The 26,298-nt window shown below is 34.8% G+C and overlaps 1 protein-coding gene across 1 annotated transcript in view; it reads right to left on the bottom strand.

Annotated features, from left to right (window-relative positions):
- The window catches only part of LOC136804216 (bromodomain-containing protein 7-like), a 28,492-nt gene extending 2,857 nt beyond the window's left edge, over positions 1-25,635 (bottom strand). The window contains exons 1-17 of the mRNA XM_067060918.1: positions 25,561-25,635; positions 24,917-25,074; positions 21,920-22,029; positions 20,901-20,987; positions 20,159-20,303; positions 19,608-19,718; positions 18,950-19,107; positions 18,352-18,457; positions 17,895-17,967; positions 15,219-15,326; positions 14,497-14,632; positions 14,086-14,191; positions 13,810-13,845; positions 13,426-13,459; positions 12,487-12,654; positions 11,556-11,625; positions 1,311-1,435 (exon numbers count right to left, since the gene is read on the bottom strand). Coding sequence (XP_066917019.1) covers positions 1,311-1,435; positions 11,556-11,625; positions 12,487-12,654; positions 13,426-13,459; positions 13,810-13,845; positions 14,086-14,191; positions 14,497-14,632; positions 15,219-15,326; positions 17,895-17,967; positions 18,352-18,457; positions 18,950-19,107; positions 19,608-19,718; positions 20,159-20,303; positions 20,901-20,987; positions 21,920-22,029; positions 24,917-25,074; positions 25,561-25,609 — 1,780 coding nt within the window. The 5' untranslated portion in view covers positions 25,610-25,635. The remainder of the gene's footprint in view (positions 1-1,310; positions 1,436-11,555; positions 11,626-12,486; positions 12,655-13,425; positions 13,460-13,809; positions 13,846-14,085; positions 14,192-14,496; positions 14,633-15,218; positions 15,327-17,894; positions 17,968-18,351; positions 18,458-18,949; positions 19,108-19,607; positions 19,719-20,158; positions 20,304-20,900; positions 20,988-21,919; positions 22,030-24,916; positions 25,075-25,560) is intronic.
- Positions 25,636-26,298: the final 663 nt, after the last annotated feature.

Genomic DNA, 26,298 nt, shown 5'->3' with positions numbered 1-26,298 from the left:
TAAGGCTCTAGCTATAGCTTTATGATGAAAGTCTTAAACGTATCAAACTTAGGAAAAAATGTTAAATTAAAACATTTTTTTTAGAAAGTATCTATACGATGCCTGTAGAGGAAGCCCCAATGCGACCAATGGGCTTTGTAAACCCTGGACAAAGTTACATTCGTCATCTTTTATCTGAGCTTTTTTGAAAAGTAGTATCCGCAAAGAGGCAATTGAAGTGAAATTAACGTCCAACGGCGCTACATCATCGAAAGAATTCTAGCGAAAATCTATTCTATGGAAAGTAGATCTAGCGCTCTCGATTCATTTACACCGCTATTGAGTAGTGCTACAATTAGAGCATCACTTTTATAAAAAAAACTCCGATCAAAGATTTTGCTTTACCCGGATTGAAAAACTTCCTCTAGGGTATATTTAAAGCTCATTGAATGTGAACAACCACTTTAGACGAATTGCAATCGATTCAGAGAATTCACAAGGTTTTAAGACACCATCACATAAAATTCCATCTGTTTAAGATGCTTACGTAGGGAATGTAAACTTTTTTGTCTGGAAACTCTATCAAGGGGCATACAAATTCATTATATTGCGTATTGGATTTAGCATTTTCTTATTCTAGATGCTTAGATTCACGCATTATCAAGGAAAGCATGACAGTTAAAGACAGGTAGTTTAACGAAATTTAAATAGAGGTTTGAATAGACCTTTTCATAAATTACGTCACGAACATCACTTGCCTCGTATTCAAATAATTGCCATGGTGATTATGTCCCTTGAGATATTTAAATGATTTTTTTATAAATATAAAGTAGTTTTAATAAAATCCGCTGAGAGTTAATCGCCATGCCAATAATTTCAAAACGAGGCAAGTGATGTTCGTGACGTAATCTATGAAAAGGTCTATCGCTTTAAAAAAAAAGATGAGCTTGCAGAATTATTAAACAAAATAGCGCGTCACAGGTCAGATGATTGTTCTATTTGACAATAGAATGTCTTCATTCTAAAATTACATAATGCAGGGCATTAATTTAGAATTTAGAACGCTTCGACTAATAATGATGCAAACGGCGAATTATACAGAATTTTGAGATAGAAATACCTCTTTATTTACTTCACTAAGACGGAAATCCGTCTGAGACGAAAGAAGTTTGAACATTGTGAATTATCTGAAATTGTCACACGAATCTTCATGATAACACGAAACAGTCTCTTTTCATTTAATTTCGCTCATTTTCCTAAAGTAAAAGGTTTGGGAAAAAATCGGATTTAAATTGTCGCATAAACGGCAGTTAAACCCCCCGTGAACAAACCTATGTTTAATTCTTCGGCATCGATGGGTTGAGTTCCACCGTATTTTGAAGATAACCTCGCGTTTTGTTTCTTTTGTAGACTGTCCAATAGCTCCGCGTTCTTTGTCAGTACATCTTCTGCCGAACTAGTAAAATAAAAAAAGGTGAGAAATTAAAGCAAAAATTTTTCAAAGGTTTCTCTTTTAGTTTTGTTTTTATTTTCTTTTGCCAATAGCGAGGTTAAGCAAGAAGCTATCTATTACGTACGGAATCTATTACGTGAGTTTTTAGCGGGCTAGCGCTCAAATCTCAAGGCTAACTCTGTCCCGTGAAATTTAACCTGTACGTCATAGTTTGGGGAGTGGATCTATTGCGCGAAATTCTCCAATCTCACGTAATAGATATCGATTAGGATATAAGCATGATCCAGGGAAATTTACCTTACGGAGATTGGGCTGAATCGTTTAGGATCAAAAATCACCCGAAAAAAATGTAAACAGAAAAGAAATTTTGGTAGATTTTTTTTGACTTCTGACAAGTTTGAGCTGACAGAAGAAAGTTTTTGAATCTCATCTGTGGAAACTATGATGCATACAAACAAAGTGAAAGAATTTATTGCTCAAAAGAAGGTCAAGATGTAAGTGTAATTAAATAACCTTTGCTGTCTTTTTTATCAAACCAAAAACAAACAGAAAGTTTCTTTCTGGTTCTTTTGTCTGTTTGTTTTTCTTCTCTTTTTTATCTTTCTTTTTATATGCTCTCAAAGTCCAAATACATCCAAAGTAACCTTTACAATGAACAGCATGTAACCATATTTCTTTTTCATGTTTTTTAGTGTTTCGGTGGTGCCACCATCAAGTGCGAAGAAGCCAATGTTATAATGTCACCCACCCAAAGCAACAAACACGAAAAAGACGCTCTGCCAAGCTCAAAGAAATTTACCCCTCCACCCGAAGCAAAACAGAAGAAATCTTTATATATTTTTCCAATTTCAACTGCTACAACTATGAATTAAGTAACGAGTTTCAATTCCTGCTCTTCATTCATCATCAACTATCTGACTATATTGTACGTACAAATCAGCCTGCTAAAAACCTGATGTCACACAACCGCTGAACTTCAAACCGTTCCCCAAAATTATATAAAGCTCTTATCTTCTGGACACCGCTACTGCTTCAAGTTCTCAATCCTTTGCTGAAAAATTTTAACTGACTGGTCATCCTTCAACTTCTTCATTCAACATTATAATGTTATAACGTTTGGTTTGATTGGTTGGATTCTAAAGAGACATCTCCCTTCCTAAAAAGGTGATATCGGTACCTTGAAATGCAAAGAAGCAGAAGAAGGAACACCTGCCAGATATGAAACACGAGACCAGGTTTGCACACTTTTTGTAGGAGTGTTTTTATTGGTAATGGTGAAGCATTCATATATAGAAATTCAGCTAAATAAGGATGACATACTGTACACTATGTCTATGCTCTTACAGATTATTTTTTATTTATAAATAAAGCAGTAATTTTTTATTGGTACCTATGTAAACTATAGGAATGAAATTATGAAATTATATATTTTTATTGCAATGTTAAGTCATAATGTTAAGTCAAATGACATATTTTTTGTTTACGAAAGTGTTGAATAATAAATAATAGTAAAAGTAATAGAATACTCTGACTATGCTTGTCTAGATTTAATTTTTGTGAAAAACATTTGTCTTGGGAAAAAACTAAGATTAAAATTGAAAGTAAGGGGAATTTATAGACCAAACCCCCAACAAGAAAACTGGAAAAGAAAAAAAGAGGTAGAAAATTTCAGAAGTAGGGGCCGAAAGTGAAATACGGAAAAATCGACATTACGTCATACGTAATAGATCGCCTTTTTTGCTTAACCTCTTTTTTCTCTATGCCGTGAAGCTTTAGGAATCAGGCTAAAACACCTCGGATCCAGTCTAAAAACTCACGTGATAGATTCCGCACGTAATAGATAGCTTCTTGCTTTACCTCGATAATAACAAGTTGCTGTAAAGTGAAAAAAATTCTTTAAACTTGTTTGAAGAGTAAGAGCACAGAAAGCACATTTTTCTCACAATTTGCACATTTTTTTGTTTATGATTTTGCTTTTAGCCAATGAGTTCACTCGAAATTTTGGTGACTTTTTATACGAAGCAGCTAACCGTAAAAAAGTGTTTTACCTTTTCTTGTTTGGTAAATGTCGAAGACTAACCTTTGGCTCGAAACTTAATACACACAAAAAAATGAGTAATTTTGAGTCTTGAGGCTTGGGGACACGAGAAGTTTTTCTCGCGTTGGTACAATGCAACATGCTCCATCCCACCAACACTAGAAAAAAAGCGCGTGTCCCATGGCTTTTTTTATTAAAAAAATCCCTCAAAAATTGAGGTAAATACCCGAAAGACACGCTGATCTTGTCCCCGGGACAATAATGGAGCAAAATGGATTCGAATCAATTTTCCTCCGTTGTCCCAGGAACAAAAGTGAGAGAAGCACAAATGTTATTAAATGAAAAATGGGGTGGATACACAAGAAAGCGTTTCAGGTTGGTGGGATGGAGCATGTTGCATTGCACCAACGCGAAAAAAACTTCTCGTGTCTCCAAGCCGTTAAAAATATCATTGTTATTTACACCTCGTAAGTACATAGTTGATGGAATGTAGTCTGATCATATTACAGATTTCTAGTTACATGAAGCAATGAAGAGATTGTGAAATTTCAAAAACAGAGTCAGCGGATTTTTTTAATAGACCTTATCGGAGGTGTGATTTCCGACGATCGAAGAAAGGTGGAAATCGAGCTTCTCCGCGTTTTTCGTACGAAAATCTACCATCTTGCGCAGATTGGAAAGCTGCTTGTCAGCTTGTCAATCCTCGCTCTTGCATACGCCTTGAACTAAGATGGCAGAAAATCAAGTGATAAAGGACGCTGTCCGACAAGTTTTGAATGGAGAGTTCAAACAAGATCAATCTAAAGCTATTGAAAAACTGAAAACAAGATTAGACAAGAAGAGAAGCTATGACCAAATTCAGTTCAATAAGAAGGGACATGAGGAACAGTTCCAGCACACCACTCAAGTATTAGAGAATGTGGACGACGCTCTGGAGGCATTGGAAGAGAAAGATTTTGATGTTGCAAAAAACTTCCTGACTGAAGGTAAGAAACTTTTAGAAGAAAGGTTGCAACACTTACAAATCGCTGACAGGGAGGGCTGGCTAGTGCTTAAACATTATAAAAAGAATATTTTGATTTCGTCTGGAGACATTCAGGAAAAGCATTTAAAGGACGCTCGTAAAACTGCTGAGCAGATAAAGGCCAAAATGGAACAAGAAAACAAGCCTAATGACAGTAAATACAGAAGGATGGATGAAAGTAGCTCTCCATCGTCGTCATCATCAAAAAGATCATCTACTTCAACATCAAAAAGTCGAACTGAGAAATAATTTAATTTCATAAATGAATAAATGTATTCAAAGTTGGACAGTTTCTTTTTGTAGAACTACATGTTCGTTAATTTCTGGAAAAAATTGCGTTATATTTGATAAAGATACAGTTTGTTTTTCTCATTAATGTGTTTTCAAACACTTTTTCCTACAGCGAATTTGTTTTGCAATTTTTACTTGTCATTTAATTCAAAAGTAGAGCAATTCAAGTCAAGAGAATTTTGTCCTGGATCATCCGGAGTTAACGCTTTTTCTTATCACTGGGGAAACTATGAAATTAATTGGCTTTGTCCACCAGTACATTTGATTGGAAGAACTATCTCTCATTTAAAAAACTGCCAAGGAAAAGGTATTCTTTTTGTACCTTTATGGCCGTCTGCATACTATTGGCCATTGCTCACTCCAAATGGGAAAAAATTTAAACGTTTTGTACAACGCTTTTTTCTTTTAGATCCTTTTTTCATAAACTATTCCAAAGTTAATCGTATTTTTGATGGGTTTGCAAATTTTTATTCTCTTGCACTATATATTGATTTTACAACATAACATTCTTAAGAAATCTCGTATGCTCTTGCATTCAAAATGCTGTTTTTATATCCTTTTTGATGCTTGCAATTTCAAGTGATCATGTCATTGTTGTATATAAGATCAAATGCATGAAACTGTTGTCTAGATGACTATGTATCAATGAACTGAAAAATGTTTTATTTTTATTTTTTTTCAAGCAAAAATTAATTAACAATAATGATTTGACGACGACACAAGCTGTGGTATCAATGCTCTGTTGCAATATCAATTATATGGTATCAATGCTTTGTTGCAATATCAATGATGGTATCAATGCTTTGTTGCAATATCAATTATGGTATCAATGCTTTGTTGCAATACCAATTATGGTATCAATGCTTTGTTGCAATACCAATTACGGTATCAATGCTTTGTTGCAATACCAATTATGGTATCAATGCTTAGTTGCAATACCAACTATGCTATCGATGTTTTGTTGCAATTTGAATTATGGTATCAATGCTTTGTTGCAATACAAACTGTAATATCAATGCTCTGTTACAATATCAATGCTCTGTTACAATATCAATTATGGTATCAATGCTCTGTTGCAATATCAATTATATGGTATCAATGCTTTGTTGCAATATCAATGATGGTATCAATATCAATTATCAATTTTTGTTGCAATATCAATTATGGTATCAATGCTTTGTTGCAATATCAATTATGGTATCAATGCTTTGTTGCAAATCCAATTATGGTATCAATGCTTTGTTGCAATACCAATTACGGTATCAATGCTTTGTTGCAATACCAATTATGGTATCAATGCTTTGTTGCAATACCAATTACGGTATCAATGCTTTGTTGCAATACCAATTATGGTATCAATGCTTAGTTGCAATACCAACTATGCTATCGATGTTTTGTTGCAATTTGAGTTATGGTATCAATGCTTTGTTGCAATACAAACTGTAATATCAATGCTCTGTTACAATATCAATGCTCTGTTACAATATCAATTATGGTATCAATGCTCTGTTGCAATATCAATTATATGGTATCAATGCTTTGTTGCAATACCAACTATGTTATCAATGCTTTGTTGCAATACCACATTATCTACAGGTATAAGAGTTATTTTTAAAACTTTTTTCATCCTTATTTTCTTAAGGCATCCCCGAAGAACCCTCACTAGTGGAAAGGATTGAAGGCATCAAAGACGAAAAACTTTTCCAGAACTTCTCGATGCTGCCTACGCAAAATTGACCCTCAACAAGTATAAGTCTGGTTGGAAAAAGTGGAAACAGTGGACCGAAAATTTCAGCAAAATATCCCACCTCCCCGCTGACCCCTTTTTTGTCGCTATCTATCTCAACGACCTGACATCAAACAACGCAACAGAGGGAGCTTTAACAGCAGCAATCCTAGGGATCAGATGGGGCCATCAATCATCTGGTTTTTACTCCCCCACAGGAAGTCCTTTAGTCAAACTGGCATTCGAGGGTGGCAAACGACTAATTTCGTCCAAAGATGGAAATCCTAAAAGAATGCGTAAAGAGCCTCTCACAGCAGACTTAATCAAAGCCATTATAAAGTTTATTTCGACAGAAAATCTTTTAGACATGAGATTCATTCTGATGACTATTCTTGGCTTTTCAGGATTTTTTCGTATCAGCGAAATGCTGCAGATACAAATCCAACACATTACTTTTTGCCAATCAGGGGTGAAAATCCTTTTACCAAAGTCAAAAACAGACCAAATTAGAGAGGGGAATACCGTCTTCATCAGTGCGATCAAAGGTTCTTATTGCCCTATTTATTGGCTACAGAAATATATCAATCTTGCTAAATTATCCCGACCAAACGATTATCTGTTCTGCCGACTCTTTAAGTGTAAGATTGGTCATTCGGCCCATGGAAACCTACCAATTTCATACACCACAGCCAGAGACTCATTGAAGGGCCACTTAACCGGTATTGTTGAAGATAAGGCTAAGTATGGCTTGCATTCTCTTCGCTCTGGGGGTGCAACCGAAGCAGCTAACAACGGTGTATCAGATAGAATGATCTCAAAACATGGTCGCTGGTCGTCCAATACTAGTCGCGATACGTACATTAAAGACAAACAACTGAACAGATTTAAAGTTTCAAGACAATTAAGAATTTGAAAATGATGTTTAAAATTTCCGCTGCTTGTCTTTTCTTCCTCGTGTTCACTGCAAGATCTATCCAATAAACTATGCCTTATGTGTCTATTATTGTTTGAGATTTGAGAAGAGAAAATAGCTGAGAAGTGTGATTTCCGACGATCGAAGAAAGGTGGAAATCGAGCTTCTCCGCGTTTTTCGTACGAAAATCTACCATCTTGCGCAGATTGGAACAAACTGCGCATGCGCAATATGCTTTAAAGAAGCTGCTTGTCAGCTTGTCAATCCTCGCTCTTGCATACGCCTTGAACTAAGTTAAGTTTCACATTTAAGTTTACTGTTATAACATTAATGCTATTTCTTTTTCTTACACGCTCCCGAACCTGGAAAACCTCCGATAAGATCTATTGATAATTGATGGGCGAAATAAAATTTCCTTTCGAGGATGTTAAATAGAGGTAAGAAACCAAAACTAGTGTGTAATTATTTCAGAATTCGAAAGTTTGAAAATGGTTAGGCTTGATTTACACTGTGGATAAAAAAATGGAAGTTGAAACATTCTCACTGACGAAAAAAAAATTGAACGAAAATTTTTAAACTTGATGATGTTCTTAAAAAAATTTGCAAAAAACTCCAGATCAGCATGTTTATGTACCCTTACAATATTGGTATTGGATTTGTCTTTTAATGTGTATGTCGGATAGAAATGGTTATTTAGGTGTGTGGCATTGGGTTGATGGATGTGTACTAAGTGGCAGTTTTTACGCTAGGCTTATTTTTATAAAAGGTTGTTGCTATTTTCACAGCATGCTATCAGTGGTCACCATTCTTTGATGTAATTTGTCTATTATTTCATTTAAAGGTTTGAATGTTAATTTTCAAAATAAATCGCTTTTAGCAAGCGAATTTTACTAAGGTAAATTGTTTAATATGATTTCAATGTAATTTTCATTTGGTTATAATTCGGTTTGCACTGACAGCTAGAGTACATACCCTTTGAATAACTGTTTAAAAAAAAAAGTCCTTTATCAGATTTGATTAAAATTAATTAATTAAATTTTGTCGTATAGTTTTTTTTCTTTGGATTGATTTGCTAGTTTTGGGTTCAGTTGTGAAAATTTTTCTTTTGGAAAGGTAGTTTTTGGGCCTTCATTAACAGTTCTGTATTGCTTTCTTCATGTGAATAGATATTTACATCAGTTTTCAGACATCAGTGCAAATAACAATGAGGGTATCACTTTGCTTGTAACTAGTCCGTTTAAGGTATCTTATTTTGTCAATTTATTTTCACATCGTCGTTATAATATAATTACTTAACTTTGGGTTTTTGTTTCACATAAGTGTTCCCGTTTCATATCAGACACATGTCTCATACGAGGTTGTCTGTACACAAACCCAGTATTTACGGCTTATTTCAAAACACATTGCCGTAGAGGGTCTGTTGTCATTGTCATTGTCTTTTCTCATTTGAGATTTTTCGAAACCAACCGCTGCGATGGAGTGTTGGCGAGAGAGGGAAGACGACAAGAGTTGTGTTGCTATTTATAAATCACACTTCATTGCAGAGGTCTCCGTACGGGAAACAGATAATACGCAGACAGTTTACTTGGAAGCGATAAACGTGAGATGTACTCTTGTACAGAGTACATATGAGGCTGTGTCTGCCTATTATTATATTGTGTTGAATAAGCATTCCTGCATTTCTCAGTTGTTATCCATAACGCATGATATTTATACAGGGTTTGACAAAGATCCTTCTCTAGATACCAGGGGGTGTTTTTAGATATTTCAAAGGCATTCGATCGGGTGTGGCTCTTTAAACTCAAATCTTATAGAGTGACTGGACCGTTGTTTTTCTTAATTCGCAGCTTTCTTGACGATAGGCAGCAGAGAGTTGTGTTGAATCGGAAAACATCTGAGTGGAAGCGAATCAATGCTGAGGTACCTCAAGGCTCTATTCTTGGTCCATTGTTCTTCTTAATTTATATTAATGATCTTCCAAAAAACCTTGAGTCTTTGCTGAAGATACCTCTTTATTCTCTCTTGTGATTGATCAACTCTTGAGTACTTAACAGAGATCTCTCCAGGATAACTGACTGGGCTCATCAATGGAAGATGTCTTTTAACCCTGACCCATCTAAGCAAGCCGTTGAAGTCTATTTTACCTGTAGAATCACTCCTCCTAATGCTCCAGTAATCTCCTTTAATAATTCTAATATCGCGACCAGTTAGTACCAGAAACATCTTGGTCTAATCTTAGATTCAAAACTTTCTTTTGATCGCCATCTAGACGAGAAGATACAAAAGGCCAATAAAGGAATTGGTCTTATTAACCGACTTCGCAAGCTTTTTGATATTGAATTGACACAGAAGTGGAGCAAGATTGGTCAGAAGGAGGAAGGGAAAGATATATTTTTGCTTGAATCAGCACAATATAACAATGGGCAGACACTGTCCTGATATGAAACATGTGCCTGATACGAAATGGGAACTAAGCTCGCGTTAAGAAGACATTCCAGTTACAAAGGTGTCTGTTATGGTGATTCTTTTGTATATTTTTTTTGTAATCAATTTAATAAAATAATAATTCAGAAACACGAGGATGAAGTAGTCAATAAAATATTACAAAAATATAAAACCTCCCAAAATTAAAAAATCGTAAACAAATTATAGCACCACGCCGGTATCCCGTTGTTGTTTCATATGATCATGCAAAGGATCATGTGATTAAAAAACTAACTACAGGGTGTGCCACAAATAAGTTACCCTCTTTGATTTGATATTGTAGGCAGTAGAAAAGAGATTTTTCAAAGATTGTTTCGGAATCATTCAGAGGAAAGGCTAACTTAAAATTTGGTGTATTACTTTTTAATTTTACTTCATTGGTTCAAAAGTTATGATCAAAAACCTAAAATGTTAATTTTAGGATTCCGAAACAATTTTTGAAAAATCTCTTTTCTACTACCTATAATATCAAATCAAAGAGGGTAACTTATTTGTGGCACACCCGGTATATGAAGAATTCAGAATTCAAAAAACAGAATTCTGCGAAAGATCACCTCTTCAGTTGTCCACTTTTGTTCGAGACGATCATAAGCACTGTTTATGTTCGAAAAAAAATTCTTCTTCATATCACTATCAGGTTCAGAAGATTCGTTTCGTTGCATTGGTGTCTCGAATCTAACTTCTGCTTCTGTTTCATGGATCGGTGCATGGAATTTAAAATCTAATAATCTCTTCGGCTTCGAAGGCTTCTTCGGCTTTTTAAGGTCATGCATTTCAAACGATTCTGTGCCAGTCCAGTGTTGGAGAGATTCTGCAACATGCTCGTTAGCAACGCCGGTCGCTTGATTTTGCATAGAATGCGTCGAAGAAAAAATCTTTTCTGAAACCATTTTCATATCAGATTGAAAAGAGGAACCTGTCCATTTCTGGAGAAGCAGGTCTATTTGCATTTTAATTCTCTGTAAATAGGGCTGTGAATATCCTGCAAGTAGATTTATATCCTCAACGAAATACGATGGTAGGAAAGATTTGTTTAAACTCTCAGCATATTGTCCAAATTTTGCCATTGCAATGATTTGGCCAAATTCTGCAATGGTGTTTTTTAGTCCGTCTGAAAAAAACTTTTCTTTCCGCAATATCAAAAACAATGAAAATGAAGTGCTTGTAAAAACCGTTGCCCAGATGGCTCTGGACGAATTTTACTTGTAATAGAACTTACATTTTCTAAACGTACGACAAAAATAGCAAGAAGATCTGGTTGTGACTCTTTTTTCTATATTACTTGCGAGAGAGCCAGATACCACTTAAACACTCCTTTTCAAAACATTATAAAGTGGTCAACACTATATAGATTTTTTCATCTCTGGTGATCTCTTTGCGTGAGAATTCCTAAAATTATTTCGCGTATATATAATTGCTTTCTCGAAATTATTTCTAACCTAATCAAAATACGAGCGCAAAAATCTGCGCTAGGTCAGTCGTCAGTCTAAAGGACCAAAACGGGATTCAGCAAACTGGTTTTCGTCGCCAGGTTTCAATGTTATGGTATCTTTGCACAAATTGACAGTTTGTAATCGGATTAGTTAAGTGAAAGATCGAAGCAGCTGAAAAATAAAAACCAAAGTAAAAAATGATATCTAAACTTACAATTTTGTTGATACATTGGAGTCTGATGGTTTTTCATCTGTCTGTTTTTTGCTGTCTTCTTTATTCCCCACTGAAATAAAAATCAGCTCATATCCTCCAGATATTGCGGAAAAAAGAATTCTGTTCAGGCGAAAATAAAAAATTATAGTGTTTCCCCAATGCAGGTGAAGGAAAAAAGCTCTCATGCGGCCGGCCAGAAAAAAACTTTTTGTTGCTATTTTTGATAACTTAAGATCATTGAAATAGAACTTTAAAGACAACTTTTATGTACAAACAGTATGAAGTAAGCCCTGAATACTAATGTATCAACTACTAACTAGTCTGCGGCCGGGTCAGAAAAAAATTTCACCAGGCCGGTTTCCGGAAACACTACTTTTTTTTATTTTCGCCTCAGTTGAATTTTTTTTTCTTCATAAATAGACCCACAAATGGAAAAAATAAAATCATATGGAGAATTTTTCCACGATCCTTATTGAAAGCACGTCGCGTCGAGTCATTTTATTAACGCGACTTGAAAAATTTCGTGTTAATAAAAACCCCCTTAATCAAAACCAGCCGTGGTGTCCTTGCAAAAGCAAATAAAATTCGTGTTAATTTTGTGCGTGTTAATTTCAAGGCCGTTGAATACTTGCCCAGTAATATTCGTGTAATAAGGTAGTCAGATAATTATAAGTAGTTAAGTGACTCTGTGGCCGCAGTCGGAGGCGACCCGAAGGCTCCTCTTTCGATAGCTGCCTACCCGAAGGTAGGAGAGGGTGCAACACTTTTTCCTGAATTGCTCCACTTACCCTAGATCATTCTCTTAATTGTTGAGCATCTTTGGCATAACCCGGCTGGGAGTTGAACCCACAACCTTGGAAACCGTAACCGGATGCTCTACCACTGCACTAGGGTCGCTTAGATAATTGTAATATTTTGTTACTATACTTACCGATGTCTTTGATGAAAGAGACATCGATTCCCAGATCGTCAAGAGTTAACAGTGATTCTAAATCGACTTCTGGTGTTGTCTCCACATTTGATGATGCAGATGGTTGCGAGCTGTTTGCGTTTGATGTTGGAGGTGTTGGCAGTGTGGTCGTCGTATTGGTTTGGGTTTCTGTTAAGAGGGGAGCGATAAAGTGGAGTCTCTTTAACTCGAACCTTTATAACTCTCCTTAACTCGAACACGTTTTATGGTCCCTTCAGGTAAAAATGTCTTTTAAACTTTACTCCGTAACTCGAAATTTCTTTAATTCGAACTAATTTGTGTTCCCCGTGTGTGTTTAAGTTATTGAGACTGTATATTCAATTTATGCTTAAAAAGTGCACTCTTCATATTAATTAAGTCTATAAGTTTTTTAATCCATCATATTCATTCATTATGTCATATTCTATACGTAAAGAGCAAGTTTAAAATTGAAAAAGAGAAACCCAACAATGTAAGGTTTCTCACAGGTAAATTCAAAATAGATGTAAATGATGTAATAATTGTAATTTTGATTTAACTGAAACAGTAAGTTCGTGGTCATATTATAAAGAATCAATTTCAAATCGATACACTAAAAAAGTGTAATTTTTTTGACATTTTTGAAAGGTTATTAGTCGGTTGAAAAATGAAGCAATTTGATTGGTCGAAATTGACGTAACGGATGAAAAAAGTAGAAATTCCTTCGACTTTTTTTTGTTCGCGCGAAACTTTTTTATGACGTAATCTTTTCTTCAGGCAAAAAAGGTTAAGAAAAAAACTGTCGCCCATTTCGCACGAAAGTGCAGGAGACCGGCCTTTATCCCGTTGTCATGCGAAATGAACCAATTGCATTGCGCAAAAAGCCGTGTAGCCCACTTCGAAAAAGTAACCAGTTAACACCAAACAATATTGACTTAATACCTGATATGGCTTTCTTCTTCAGCACGGTGCGCTCCTGTAAGAAAGTGAAAAAAGTTGAAAGCAATCCAAAAATTGTACAGTTGACGCTCTCTAATTCGATCTTCAAGGGGAGTTGGAATCGAATAAGGGAGCTTATCGAATAAGGGAGCGTCGTTTATGAGAGTTTCTTTTTGACAGGGACTTTAAATTTCATCGAATAAGGGAGCCTATCGAATAATAGAACGTCGAATTAGAGAGCGTCAACTGTACTTTCAAGAAAATTCCCAACAAGCAGCTGAGAAAAAAAAACTCTTAAGGATTGCTTTTTTCTTTTTTCTATAGATACATTGGACTAAGTTTAGTCTTTCCCAAATAACTTCCTGGTTTTTTGGGATTCATCCAAACCTTATTTTCTTTGTTGGCTTCTTCTTGTTCAGCCTCCTAAAGTGAGAATTGAATCAGGTGAACGAGAGTTAAAATTGATCAACTAGAGAAAGGCGAGAAATACAAGTTTTCTGGAATGTATAAAAACCTTGCCGGAGCTGCAGATAATTCAACTCTGACCTTTCGTTTTTGTAAAATAAAACCTCTAGGGAGTCAAAAACATCTTCTATGGTCTTCAAGAAAACACAAGAAATTTTTAAAATCTTAAAACAAAATCTGGACAATAATAAGCTTTACCTTTTGTTTTTTAACGAACTTGCTGTGAGCACCGTTGGTTATGGTGTCCAGTAGACGGTCAACAAAACCTGTCAAACAACTGGCTTCGTTTGTGAACTCATGCACACTTTGGGAAAGAGTGAAATACAATAAATAAAAAGTTTTAGAAAATGTTTTTTGTTGAAGCCTGATATGATTCATAGAAACGTCATACCGTTGACCAATTCGGAAAATTTTTCAAAAGCTTTTAAAATCTCGCCTGAATGCAACGTTCTGGACCACCAAAACCTAGTTTCTAGTAAAATCCAATTGCTATTGCTATTAAACATAGTTTGTTGGTTTTATTAAAACTAACTGTTTACATGAGCTTGTGAACTCGAATCCAAACTATTTGTACGGAGTCTAAAGAGTATAACAAATAATCAAACCAACCTGTTTCTGTACGATACTCCAAGATCTGAGCCGTACGTTTGTAGCAACAAATCACTTTCTTCTTTGGTGGTGTTAGATAACGAAGAATCATATGATGGTCCAAAGCTGCCGAATGGTCCATATAACAAGTAATTCACTGAAATAATTGAGAAAGATGATCAGAGTAAAAATCTATGTACTTTTGTGAAAGTAAATGAATAGAGCTGCAACGTAAGAACCGTGTAAAACTCCTTTTAAGACAATTAAAAAATGTTACATAGTGACATCATTCAGACGAAACGATTTAAAAGGAGAATACTTCTAATTCTGACTAAACTTTGCCAAAAGGAAAAATATAAAACATTTGATTATCCCGTTAAAGATTTTGGCAGATCAGGATTGTCTACATGGTTTCATGGTTGGCGGAGGAGCGAAATCGGCCCTTTTTACAGACGGAGTGGCAAAATTTGACGAACAATTAGCCGGAATTTCGGAAATTGAGCCCTCTGACAGAGACGTAAAATTGGACAATTTTAGTGCGGAAAATGGAATTTAAATTTCTGATTTGGCAAAAAATCTGTGAAATTCGAAGAAATATCTTTAATTTCAAAAGGTTTTTCGGTGGCGGAATTTTGCTCCTTTTTTAGACGGTTTGACGGAAATTGGGGAAAATGGCGAGATTGCGGAATCGGGTACCCCCTGAAACCCCCCTTCTCCAGAAGGGTAAAATTTCAAACATTTACCAGGAACAACTCTATTCTTTTTATCTTCTTTGGTGACTTGACCAGCCGGTATTCCAGCTTGTGGTGGAGGTGCAACGTTGCCCAACGTCACCTCTCTCGTTCGCGTATCTATAAAAATGAAACACATTAAAATGTTAATAAAAAAGTTTTAACGTTTCACGCGGCAAATAGAATTGCAATTTTGTATTAGGACATGTTTAAACGTTACGGTTCCGTATCATTCCGAGACAAAATGTTTCCAAAACAACTACGAATGACAAAATTCAAAACGTCAAAAAGAAAACGTTACAAAGCAAAACAGATTGAATCGGTTTCGCTCCGCTATTAGGGACCTTTAGCATCTAGGACAGCGAATTGTACAAAAAGAAAGTCCTTAGGGGGATTGATATAAGGATCTCAGCTAGGTTCTATTCTTTCTCATGAGAATAGTGAATTTTAATAGGGTAATTATTGGACGTTTTCTAATCTCAAGACGAAAGGTCCCTATTTTCATCGGAACGGACGTGCTCCGTTTCGTTGCTCCGAAACGGTTCCGAAATCAATATGAACACTTTTTATCCGTTACAAAAACCATATCAGAGCGCTACGAAAACGTAACGTCTGAACATGGTCTTAGTATATGGATACGTACACATTATAGGTCGGAGGGGGTTCAAATTTATGAAGGAGTCCTTGTTTCCTTATAAGTAGTCCGGATGAAAACTCTCCGTCGTAAATTTTGAGTACACTTTGGATCTGCAACTGGTACATGAGCATTTTGGAATCAAATAAATTTTCAAAATTTGGAGTAACAGGGTATTAAGACTTAAAAGGATGGACGATTTTCGTAGAACTGGGGACCTCAAAATTCAAAGCCAAGGCGTGAATCACCAATGAGAATTAGCTGGTGAAAATCTTATTAAAACAACTTGACCAACGCTCAGGGTTGTTCAAAAAAGTGTCATAAATTTTATATTTTTAACAAGTGATACTTTTATGGACCTACCTGGTTATCAAAATTAATCGATGAACATTGAAACAATGAAACACATAAGACATAACTGGACAAAATTAAAAAAAATTAATAAAAGCATATCTATTGGGGGAGAAACATCACTATTGAAAAAGACTTTTGAAAAAAAAGTAAAAAAGCTATTAAACGCTTTTCTTTATAAAAACAATCCACTATCAGAAAAATGCAGAGCTTAATAAATAAGGTTTCTCAAACCATCGCGCTTTACCATGACATTTTCTTCTTTTAGAAAAAATAACAATAAAAATAATATCGATCTATGCTTTGTGATTCTTATAGATAAAGATTCATTTTCAGCCAAAAAAATAATGAGTGTTTCTAGAAAACTCAAACCATCGCGCTTTACCGTGACATTTTCTTCTTTTAGACAAAAATAACAATAAAAATAATATTGATCTATGATTATAGTGATTCCTTCCTATAGATAAAGATTCGTTTTTCAGCCAAAAAAATAATGAGTGTTTCTAAAAAACTCAAACCATCGCGCTCTACCGTGACATTTTCTTCTTTTAGAAAAAATAATAATAAAAATAATAATTTGCCTAAGAACATTGACCTATGCCTATAAATAGTGATTCTCATGATAAAGATTCGTTCTTCAGCCAAAAAAATAATAAGTGTTTCTAACTCAAACCATTGTCCTCCACCGTGAGATTTTCATCTTAAAAAAAAACTAATAAAAATATAATAAAAAATATTTAATATGAGTACAAGAACATTGATCTACGCTTATAAATAGTGATTCTAATAGATGAAGATCCGGGGGCACTCGATTTCGAAACGATGGTATGTGCCGCGCAAAATTTGCTTTTCAAAATCGTACCCTTACAGTGCAGTTCAATATGGCTGAAAAGGTACCCTTTCAGTGCATTTTCTCTTGATTTACCCAAACCTTATACTGCACTATATTTCTCAGCTGTAAATCTGCGTGAAAGAAGAAGCTTGAGAAATTTTCTGTTTCAAAGAAAAACTGAGAAAATTATTCTTGTCAGCTGTAATTATCAGACAATAGAAACTTTTTCAAACAAACGAGAAGTAAAAACCTTTCTTTTTAACAATCATTTTGAATTTGTTTTAAAATTCGACCCTTGCAGTGCAACAGGCATCGAAATAAGGGATAGAAAATGCATGGCAATTTTTTGATAAGAATGATTTTGCATCCTAAAATGGATCAATTTTCAATTTTAGCTTGTAAGTAATCCAAAGACGCATCGCGAATTGCGAAATGCGATACGCTAATTCGATCTCTGTGCAATCTCACAGAAACACACCCTTACAGTGCATTTTGGGATGCTGAAAAACCCCACCCTTAAGTGCGGCACATGACGTAGGCCAGATCATATGAGTGCCCCCCCCCCCGGATAAAGATCCGTATTTTGAGCCTAAAATTTTTTTTTCAAAAATCGGGCTCCGTCACATTTTGGCCACCACCATTTTGCGCCTTTGTACCAAAAATCAAAAGATTCCTATGATTCAATTCTGAGAAAAGTTGGTAACAGACGAACGGACGGACGAATGAACACAGGTTAATTTATAGGACCTCCACCCCACCGGGGTAGGTGCAAAAAGTTTCAGTGAAACAACGAGAGTATTTTGTTTGCCTGACAATAATAATAATGGTGTAATAAGTATAACTTTTGAATACAGAAACGATCACAACAAACCTTCAGTGGCATCTGGGTTGAGGATGTTGAATGATTGATTCCCTGAAGCTTTGTCTTTTGATATGTAACCATACTGAATCGAGATATAATGACCGAGATGAATTGAATACAGTAATGGTGCCAGAGTTGTTTCCCAATTTTTTTAGAGAGAGATAAAACAATAAGAGCATAAGGCCTCAAGGCAAAAATATTTAAAAACATTTTGAGGCTTTTCAGTATCTAAATAAAAGGTGCAATTTCTTAGAAATTGAAAATACTAAAATACTACAGAATACTATGGAAATGCTGAAATAACATTAATGAAAAACGTGTAGACTCTTGGCCTGAAAAAGAGCTTTATCTTTGTAGATCTTAAAGTCCGATTGCAAGGAACAAAAGTTTCACATGTTGCCTAATAAAGGTTCAAAGCAGATCTGATCAATATGAGACTGAGAAACAATTGATGATAAATAATTACCAATTGGTCAGGATACTTCTGTAGAAGTTTTTGTCTTGCTGCATGAGAGGCTGCTAAGATAGACTCTAGCATGTTCTTGTGCTCTCGGTCTTTCTCCTTTGATTTCCTACAACGAAAATATTAATCAAGGAAACATTAAAGACAGCCAAAACATACAGTAGAAGGGAGGCTACGATAATCTCCGAGCAGATTCGGATTAATCCGAGCTGGTACGTATGCACTCTAAATGCGAAAGTGTTAATCATAAAAGAATCCTGCATTTACTGGAGTAGACAAAAATTAAAGCAGACTAAAGCTATAAAGTAGACAAAAAGAACGAAAATTTTTCAAAATGAGACCTGTAAATAACATAAACTATACTTACTATATGAGACCTGTAATAATTTCGACAGATCTCGAGAGGAGTATTAAGCCCGAAGTTGAGATCAACGAAGATTACTTAGATCACTCTCTCTAATTCGATTTTCAAAGAACCAAGAATCTTCATAGAATTACAGTTAGTATTTTAGACAACCTTCTAACCGAAGGGACCGACGTTTTTGTTTGAATTACAGAAAGATTGTTCGGATTAGAGAGAGTTCACTGTTTATATTCGTACTTTTTACGTTCTGATTTTCGTTGTTTAGGTGCAGGGCTTTCTTCTTCAGTATTGACAGAGTCAAGGACGTTGACATCTGTATCTTCAACGTGAACAACGTCATCTTCAGAATCAGAGACTGCAAGACCAAGGGATTTGCTGACCTTGTGCATTTTCTCCTAAGTAAAATAGGTAATGTTGGATCAAAATATGTAACAGTTACTTACTTGAAAAAAACACGTAATCGTCGAAATATATTTCGAGCAAACATGTGTGTTATGTTTTATTCTGATTATGGTTACACACATACTATATGGCTTTTATGGTCGACTTCTCCTGAGTAAAGGGAGATAAAGAATGAGGATTCATTCTGGCCTTTAAAAACACTTTCAAATGGTACTGAGAAAAGCCTCTAAAAACTAATGACCGAAGATTTCTCAACATTTGTGTTTTTGCTAAAAATTAAATATTTAGTTTAACTTTAATTAGAAGGTCGGTGGAAGGTATCTATGGCTCGAATGTCAAAAGTATCTGAGTAAACTGAAATAAAGAATTGTTGGTATTTAGTGGATATATTAGAAATTTAACTTTCAGTTAGAATGCCAGACAAAATATCCAAGGTCTTCCTTCATATTTTTACGAGACGATTCTCATTTTCACATAAATGATATAAATTCACCTTCGAAAGTGTTTTGAGACCGATTGAAAGCATTTTGTCGGCAGATTTGTAGTAGATTGTGTCTGGTCCATTGTAAAGCATAGCATTGCTGCACATCAAAAGAAAATCAGCCTAAAATGTACAAAAAACTCGAGGTATGTAAAGAAAAATCATATCCGCCAGTGAAAGTATATTCAAATAATTCCTCGCCGAGCTCTTCATTGTTTAAAAAAGAATCTATAAAAACATAGATAAGGTTTTATTTTTATATAAGTGTTCCCGTTTCATATCGAGCAAATGTCTCAAATTAGGGCTGTGTCTGCTTATTGTTATATTGTTATATTACTCTTTCTGATCAATCTTGATTCACATCCGTGTCAATTCAATGTGAAAAAACTTGTAAATCAAAATTTATGAGTAAGCAAACGATATCATTCTTATTTAAAAACGAAACCTTTAAAACAAACTTTCAACAGATAACAGATAAATGAAGTCTACAAGAAAGTCTTCCAACCTTATGCACAGAGTGAATTTGAATTTCTATCCTGAAAATCATCATTAAAAGTACTAACTTTCATTTCTTCGATAGAAGTGTATTCATCTTTTTCGATTTTTTGTGACATAGTCATGAAGTCCATTGGTTTTTTGATCACTTTGGAATAACCAGGCGCAACGGCATCTGATACGGGGAATTGAAAAATGTTGTACACATCTTTCCTGAAAAAAAAAATCAAATTATAGATTTAATGGTGTATACTTTAAGCTTTGAGTGATTCTAGCCTGCAAACGACCGTAGTGCAGGCTACGGTTCGCAAGGTTGTGGGTTCAACCCCCAGCCGGGTCATACCAAAGATTCCCAAAATGGTACTTGATAACTCTCTGCTTAATGCTCAGCAATTAAGAAGAGGATCAAGGATAAGTGGAGCAATCCAGGGAGAAAGAGTGGCGCCCTCCCCTACCTTCGGGTAGACAGCTATCGGAAGAGGAGCCTTCGGGTCGCCTCCGACTGCGGTCGCAGACCTAGCCTGCAAGAGGATTCTTTGTCTAAAGTGAACAAAGTCGTGGGTTTATGATTTATTTTGATCCCTGGTCAGTGGAGCAACCTAGAAAAAATAAAGTGGCACCCTCTCCTACTTTCGGATGGGTAGCTGTTGGGTGAAATCGTACACACAAATTTTCTCAATCAAGAGTAGAGGTGATGTTCTGGTTTACTATATATACAAAGTTCACAAAATATTTACAAAAAACCATTCTCACAAGATCCAGAAGATTTTGCATTTATTAAAACCTGTACTGTCAAATGTATACCAGTACCTTTGTAAATTGCGAAGGAGATTTTCTAAACACAGACGGAAGGGTGGGATTTCTTTGTCCACTTTGTCAGCTTTCTTTTCTTTATCTCTAAAAATAAAGAAGATAATAATTGCATAGAATTTGTTATGCCTGGTATAAAATTTTCCATGCTCCTATATAGCAAAACATCCAAGTATTTTTGACGGAGTCTTTTACAAAGATCTTTAGAAGCCATTTCATCATCCCTGTTTTTAAACAACGTCTCAACAGTCAAGGGCTATTGCAAACTAGGATAAATTATCCTAATTAGGCTTTTTATCCTAATTAGGCTTTTTATCCTAGATAGGATAATTTATCCTAGTTAGGCTATGTGAAAAATTCAAACTAAAATATTGGAAGAATGATACAGATCCACGTCTTCTTTACTCTCTTAATCAATTGTGCACGTAAAGAAGGTTAACTTTAACCAAATATTAACTTCTTATTAGCGCGGAGTAAGAAAATAGAAAACCTTTGTCCTAACTAAGATAAAATAGCCTAATTAGGAGGAATAGTACATGACATTTTATGTGTTACGAGCTTTTCCCGTCATAAAAAAATAAAGATCTTTAAAACAAACTTGAGTGAATGAAAGTGTCAAAAGTGTTCATTCTACTTGAAACAAATGTAAATAACGCTGTGTTATATTTTATGTTTATCAAGATCTCTATTTGAAATTTTCTTTGAAAAACAACCATCATAAGCAAAGTTCGATGCTTAATATTTGGAGTTTATAAAGTACTTCTTAAAAATTGGATAACTTCTGAACTCGCATTTATCCTAATTTGCAATAGTCCTTGACTGCTCAATACCAATGCGTGAGAGGACAATTATAGATAGCTTGTGTTAATGATATTCTTTATAAAGGGTGATACTTCATACACACATAAATTCGACAGAACCGACTCATCTCTGTAGGTGATGATTACGGCGGCGAAGAAGAAACTCCTTGAACAAAAGATCTGAACAACAATAAAGAAGAAAGATCAACCTAGCCTTACTTATTTCTCAATTTTTTAACAGGAGGTTCATTTTGAGTTGTTTCAGCAACAGAATGTTCGCGCTTTCGTGATTTTTTCTCTTTTTCTTTTTCTTGGTCTTTGTCGCGATCCTTTCAAAAAGATAAAAATGCAATTTATGATAAACGATTTTCATAATTAAGAATGGAATATTAACTTTAGTCAAAACCTACAGCAAATTAGAATTATTAAAAATTTTCTGATGTTGTTTTGTCCGATGATTGTTTATACAGAGGGGATGTGGTTACCAAAAAATACACAATTTTTATTCCTAAATGCTCATCACAAGAAAGTTGCTAAGCTATAAGAAATCTCTTCTTTTGTGCTTCCAAGGGGTCCATATTGAGAAATAAGCTTAATCTTTACTGCTGCCAAACGTATTGACCTTGCATAGTCAAATGCTTTGCAGTACTTCCCTAGCATACTGTTAGAGCTGTTAGAGTATTATGGTTAGTACAGAATAGCTTCGTATAGATTTTTTATAAGAACATCCAAAGTTTTTGAAGCCCTTGAAATGTTCTTAACTTTTTGTGTTTTAAAAAGGCTTAAAAGTGTTCTTATTTTCTTTTGTAGTATTTTGTACTATTCCCTTATAAAATTGTACGTTTTTAAGTCCGCAAAGCCTTAAAATATACTTAAAAATATAAAGGTTAAATCAACATAAAAGGGGTTGCGGAACGAGCGTTCTGTTTTCGCAAAGCGAAGAAATCTCAAAATGTACTACTCCATTATTAATGCAGAATTACAAAAAAAAGAAAAACTAATAGGACCTTACTTACAATTCACGTTGAATTTATTGCCAGTGAGAATGTTTGAAAAATTAGAAATGTATGAAGACAGAGTTCCAAAAGCACCTGGGGGTATTTGAAATAAAAGTCATTTGTACTCGATTTTGTGATACTTTTATACTGTAACAGCTTTAAAAAATCTTGCTGATCAAAATTACAAAAATATCTGATCAATACAACTTTCCACAGGGTACAGTAAAATAACAAAAAATAATATCAAAAATAAAAACTAAAACTCTAAAAATTAGCATCATAGCTCATATTGAGAGTATTCTATACAAGGCTTTTGAACTAAAAATAATTTGATGTGTCTTAAAAAAAGCATCATGTAGTCTTTCTTTTGATTGTTTTGCTGTTGTAGTTTTTGAATATTCAAGGTGAAATCGTGATCAAGAAAATAGAGCTTTTGATAAGTAGGATGTCCTAGCTAACAGTAAAAAGTGGATTCCATTTTCACAAAAATAACGTCAACTGCTCTAACTTGGGACTATCTGACAAAACATGGGACGGCAATTCGGCCACCATTTCACCGAACCTCCAAAGTCATTTGATTTGTTTTGATTTGACTTAATGAACGGCGTATTAAAAAATACACAAAAACAAATTTGTAGTCAAAGATATTTAACAGTAAGTGAAAATACAGACCAGATATCAACCAGTCCCATATTTTGACCAATCGTCCCAAGTTAGAGCAGTTGACGGTATCAATAGTTTATACTGTAATTCAGTACATTTTCTAGTTTTCATACATTCATCTAATTCATGCAATCAAAAAACAAATCTTGCAATGACTTTTACCCATCTCTTGTATATGAACCTCTTGAAACATTATTAGATTGTAGTAAGGCAGCAATCATTGCATTCAAACACACATTCACAATTTACCCCTTTCTTGTGTTGCATTATACGTACATTATTGTATATCGAAATTGTATATATTGGACGAGGATCGAGAAAAAAATACCATTATAATTTAATTATGCTACAAATTTCTAACATGTTTCGGCCAGAGCTGTTTTCAAGTAAGGTATCGAATTGTATTATCGAATCTGGATGGATGGGAATCGTGTAATGTGCTTGATCTCAAACCACATCGTACCTCCTCGCCTCAACGAATATTACTGACCACAATCACCCAATATTCAATGTTCTTTGATTTGTATATAAAAGCATTTACTCAAATTGTTAAACAACGGTAACGTGACAAAAAAATCATTGTTTGGCAACAATGCCCGCTGAATGTAAAATTTAATAATGACATTTCCAATAAAATCATTAAGTCTATAAAACGTTAAAATATTTCGAAATCCAAATATTGTTTTAAATCTGACTTGACTGCTGTTTGGTTTGGTTTGATCAAGTCATAAAAATAGTTTTTCGGTGAGATCAATTGATGTAAATAGGAGCGGTTACTCCAATCAAATTATCACAAAAACGTACCATGAAGTTTGAATGCCACAAGGTAAACAACCATCAGACCATTGTGACCATTTATCGAAAATTTCATTCAGCAGTTGACAGCCACCACATCAGCAAGTGCAGGGTAGGACAGATCTCACCTCTCCCAGAGGAAGTGGTAAAAAAACCTAGAATGATACTCGAGTAAAATTTCCATTAAGTGTGAACAGCAGCAACGTCATTTTACAAGCAAAGGATGCATCCAGTAGCTTAAAAAATCAGCAGGATTCTGCCTTGACAAAAATCGCCATCTTTGTTTATGTTTCGCAAGTGTGCAAAAATGAAAGTAGCAGCAACGACACAAAAACAAACATCTCGCACTTGATTGGATAGTCAAACTCGATATAATTTTAGATACACTTTTACTTTTTTTAAAAATATGTGTGATTTTTGAAAAAAATTACAAAAACAGAACCAAAGTTTTACTAAAATTATTTTTCAATAAAATTTACGAGGTTTGCTTCTTTTCGGTGGCTAAACATGGTGCCATTCTTCAATACAGAGCAAAGTCGACATTTATCGTCGGAGGTAGCAGTTTTGGAAACACTTTTTCGAACATAATACAAATTTACGCCCCGCGTACGCAGATCTTGCCAAAGGATGCTACACTCCCTATTCGGGCGCTTCGCGCCCTCAAAACGGTCGTTCCGCAAAAATGTTTGGGCTTCCCAGACTCGTGTCTTTGAAAATCAAATTTTCAATAAAAAAAGGTATGAATCAACAAAATGCTAACCTGATGTTTATGGTGTTTCTTCTTTTTCTTTTTATGATGAGAATGCTCTCCACCTCTTTCTGTGTTATCTGCACCTTCGCCTTCCAATTTTTTGTGATGCTTCTTATGCTCTTTGGCAACTTTCAAGACAAGTTTTGGAAGAGGCTTTTCACTGTCACCTGTGAAAAGAAATGTGAGAAAGAAATAAAATAGTTCGCATCAGGCGTACAAAGATAAATTTTTGAAAATCAATCAAAAGTAAGAGTTAAAATTGGTGCCCAAAAAGAAGAGAAGGTTATTGATTGCAACACCCAAAATTGAAAAAGATTTTACTCTTTTTTATTTAAAACTAGGCTAGGTTAATTGAAGGTGGGGCATAACACTAACAGCTAGTCCAAGTTATAATCATATGCTGACTAATAATTGTCAATCTAGGGCTTGAAATGACCAGACGTACATTGGTCTGACCTAAACTGCTAGACTCCTCTCACCAAAAAGCCATAATTTTTAGTAAAAGTAGAGAAAGAAATAAAAATAAATCATATTTCAAGCAATGTTGATTGATCACTGATGCCAATGGGGGCAGAAGAATAAACCTCTCAACTAAGAGAAGTATCCTGTCACAAAGTAATGTTTTTATAAAAGATACGCAACATAAATCTCACCATCCTTTTCTTTTGTCTCTTTGTTACTTTTCTTTTTACTTTTAGGCATTTTTTAATTACTTTTCAGCTCTAAAATAATAAGAATTTTTATTTAGTAATGTGACCAATGTTAGAAATGTCAGATTTTAAAAGTTGAGGATGAGATGAAAACCTTAAGCATTCATTAGGAAATCAACCATAAATTGAGAACAATATTATAATGATTACTTTTTGTCAGATTACTATTTTTACATACATAATAAACATAGCTTTATCCTACTCAGCTAGTAGATGAAGCTATGCCACAATGGTACAGTTCATTTACAAAATTTACGGGTGGTAAGATGTATATACCTCCTAATCATAAGTGATGCATAACTGTGTGTAATATCATTATTAAATTTGAGGTTACACGTCCAGCAGCCATCGAAAAACGTCTGAATTCCTGTCATCTTGAAATTTATGATCTGACATGATTTTTTATTATCCAATTGGGGTATTTATTTTATATACCTGACAATTCTGTCGGTGAGTAGCTTGTCAAAAATACTCACACAGCAAATATGAGATTCTAAAATGGTAGAGTAGAGCTGCGAGCTTAGCTGCATAGTTCTTGCACTGTTACATTTGTTTTGAAATTTGCTGCTTTGGTTGGTCAGGCATTTGATGGCTATGTAAGTTTCCCTCCACTGATGCAAGTTACCTGACTTCACAGTAGATAGCAAATGATGTGAATACGCTACTCACCAGATAGGCTTT

Source organism: Clytia hemisphaerica, unplaced genomic scaffold, assembly GCF_902728285.1.
Source record: "Clytia hemisphaerica strain Z4C2 unplaced genomic scaffold, Clytia hemisphaerica genome assembly, whole genome shotgun sequence".
NCBI lineage: Eukaryota > Metazoa > Cnidaria > Hydrozoa > Leptothecata > Clytiidae > Clytia > Clytia hemisphaerica.
The sequence above is the reverse complement of the archived record's forward strand: the minus strand, read 5'-3'. Positions and strand labels throughout refer to the sequence as shown.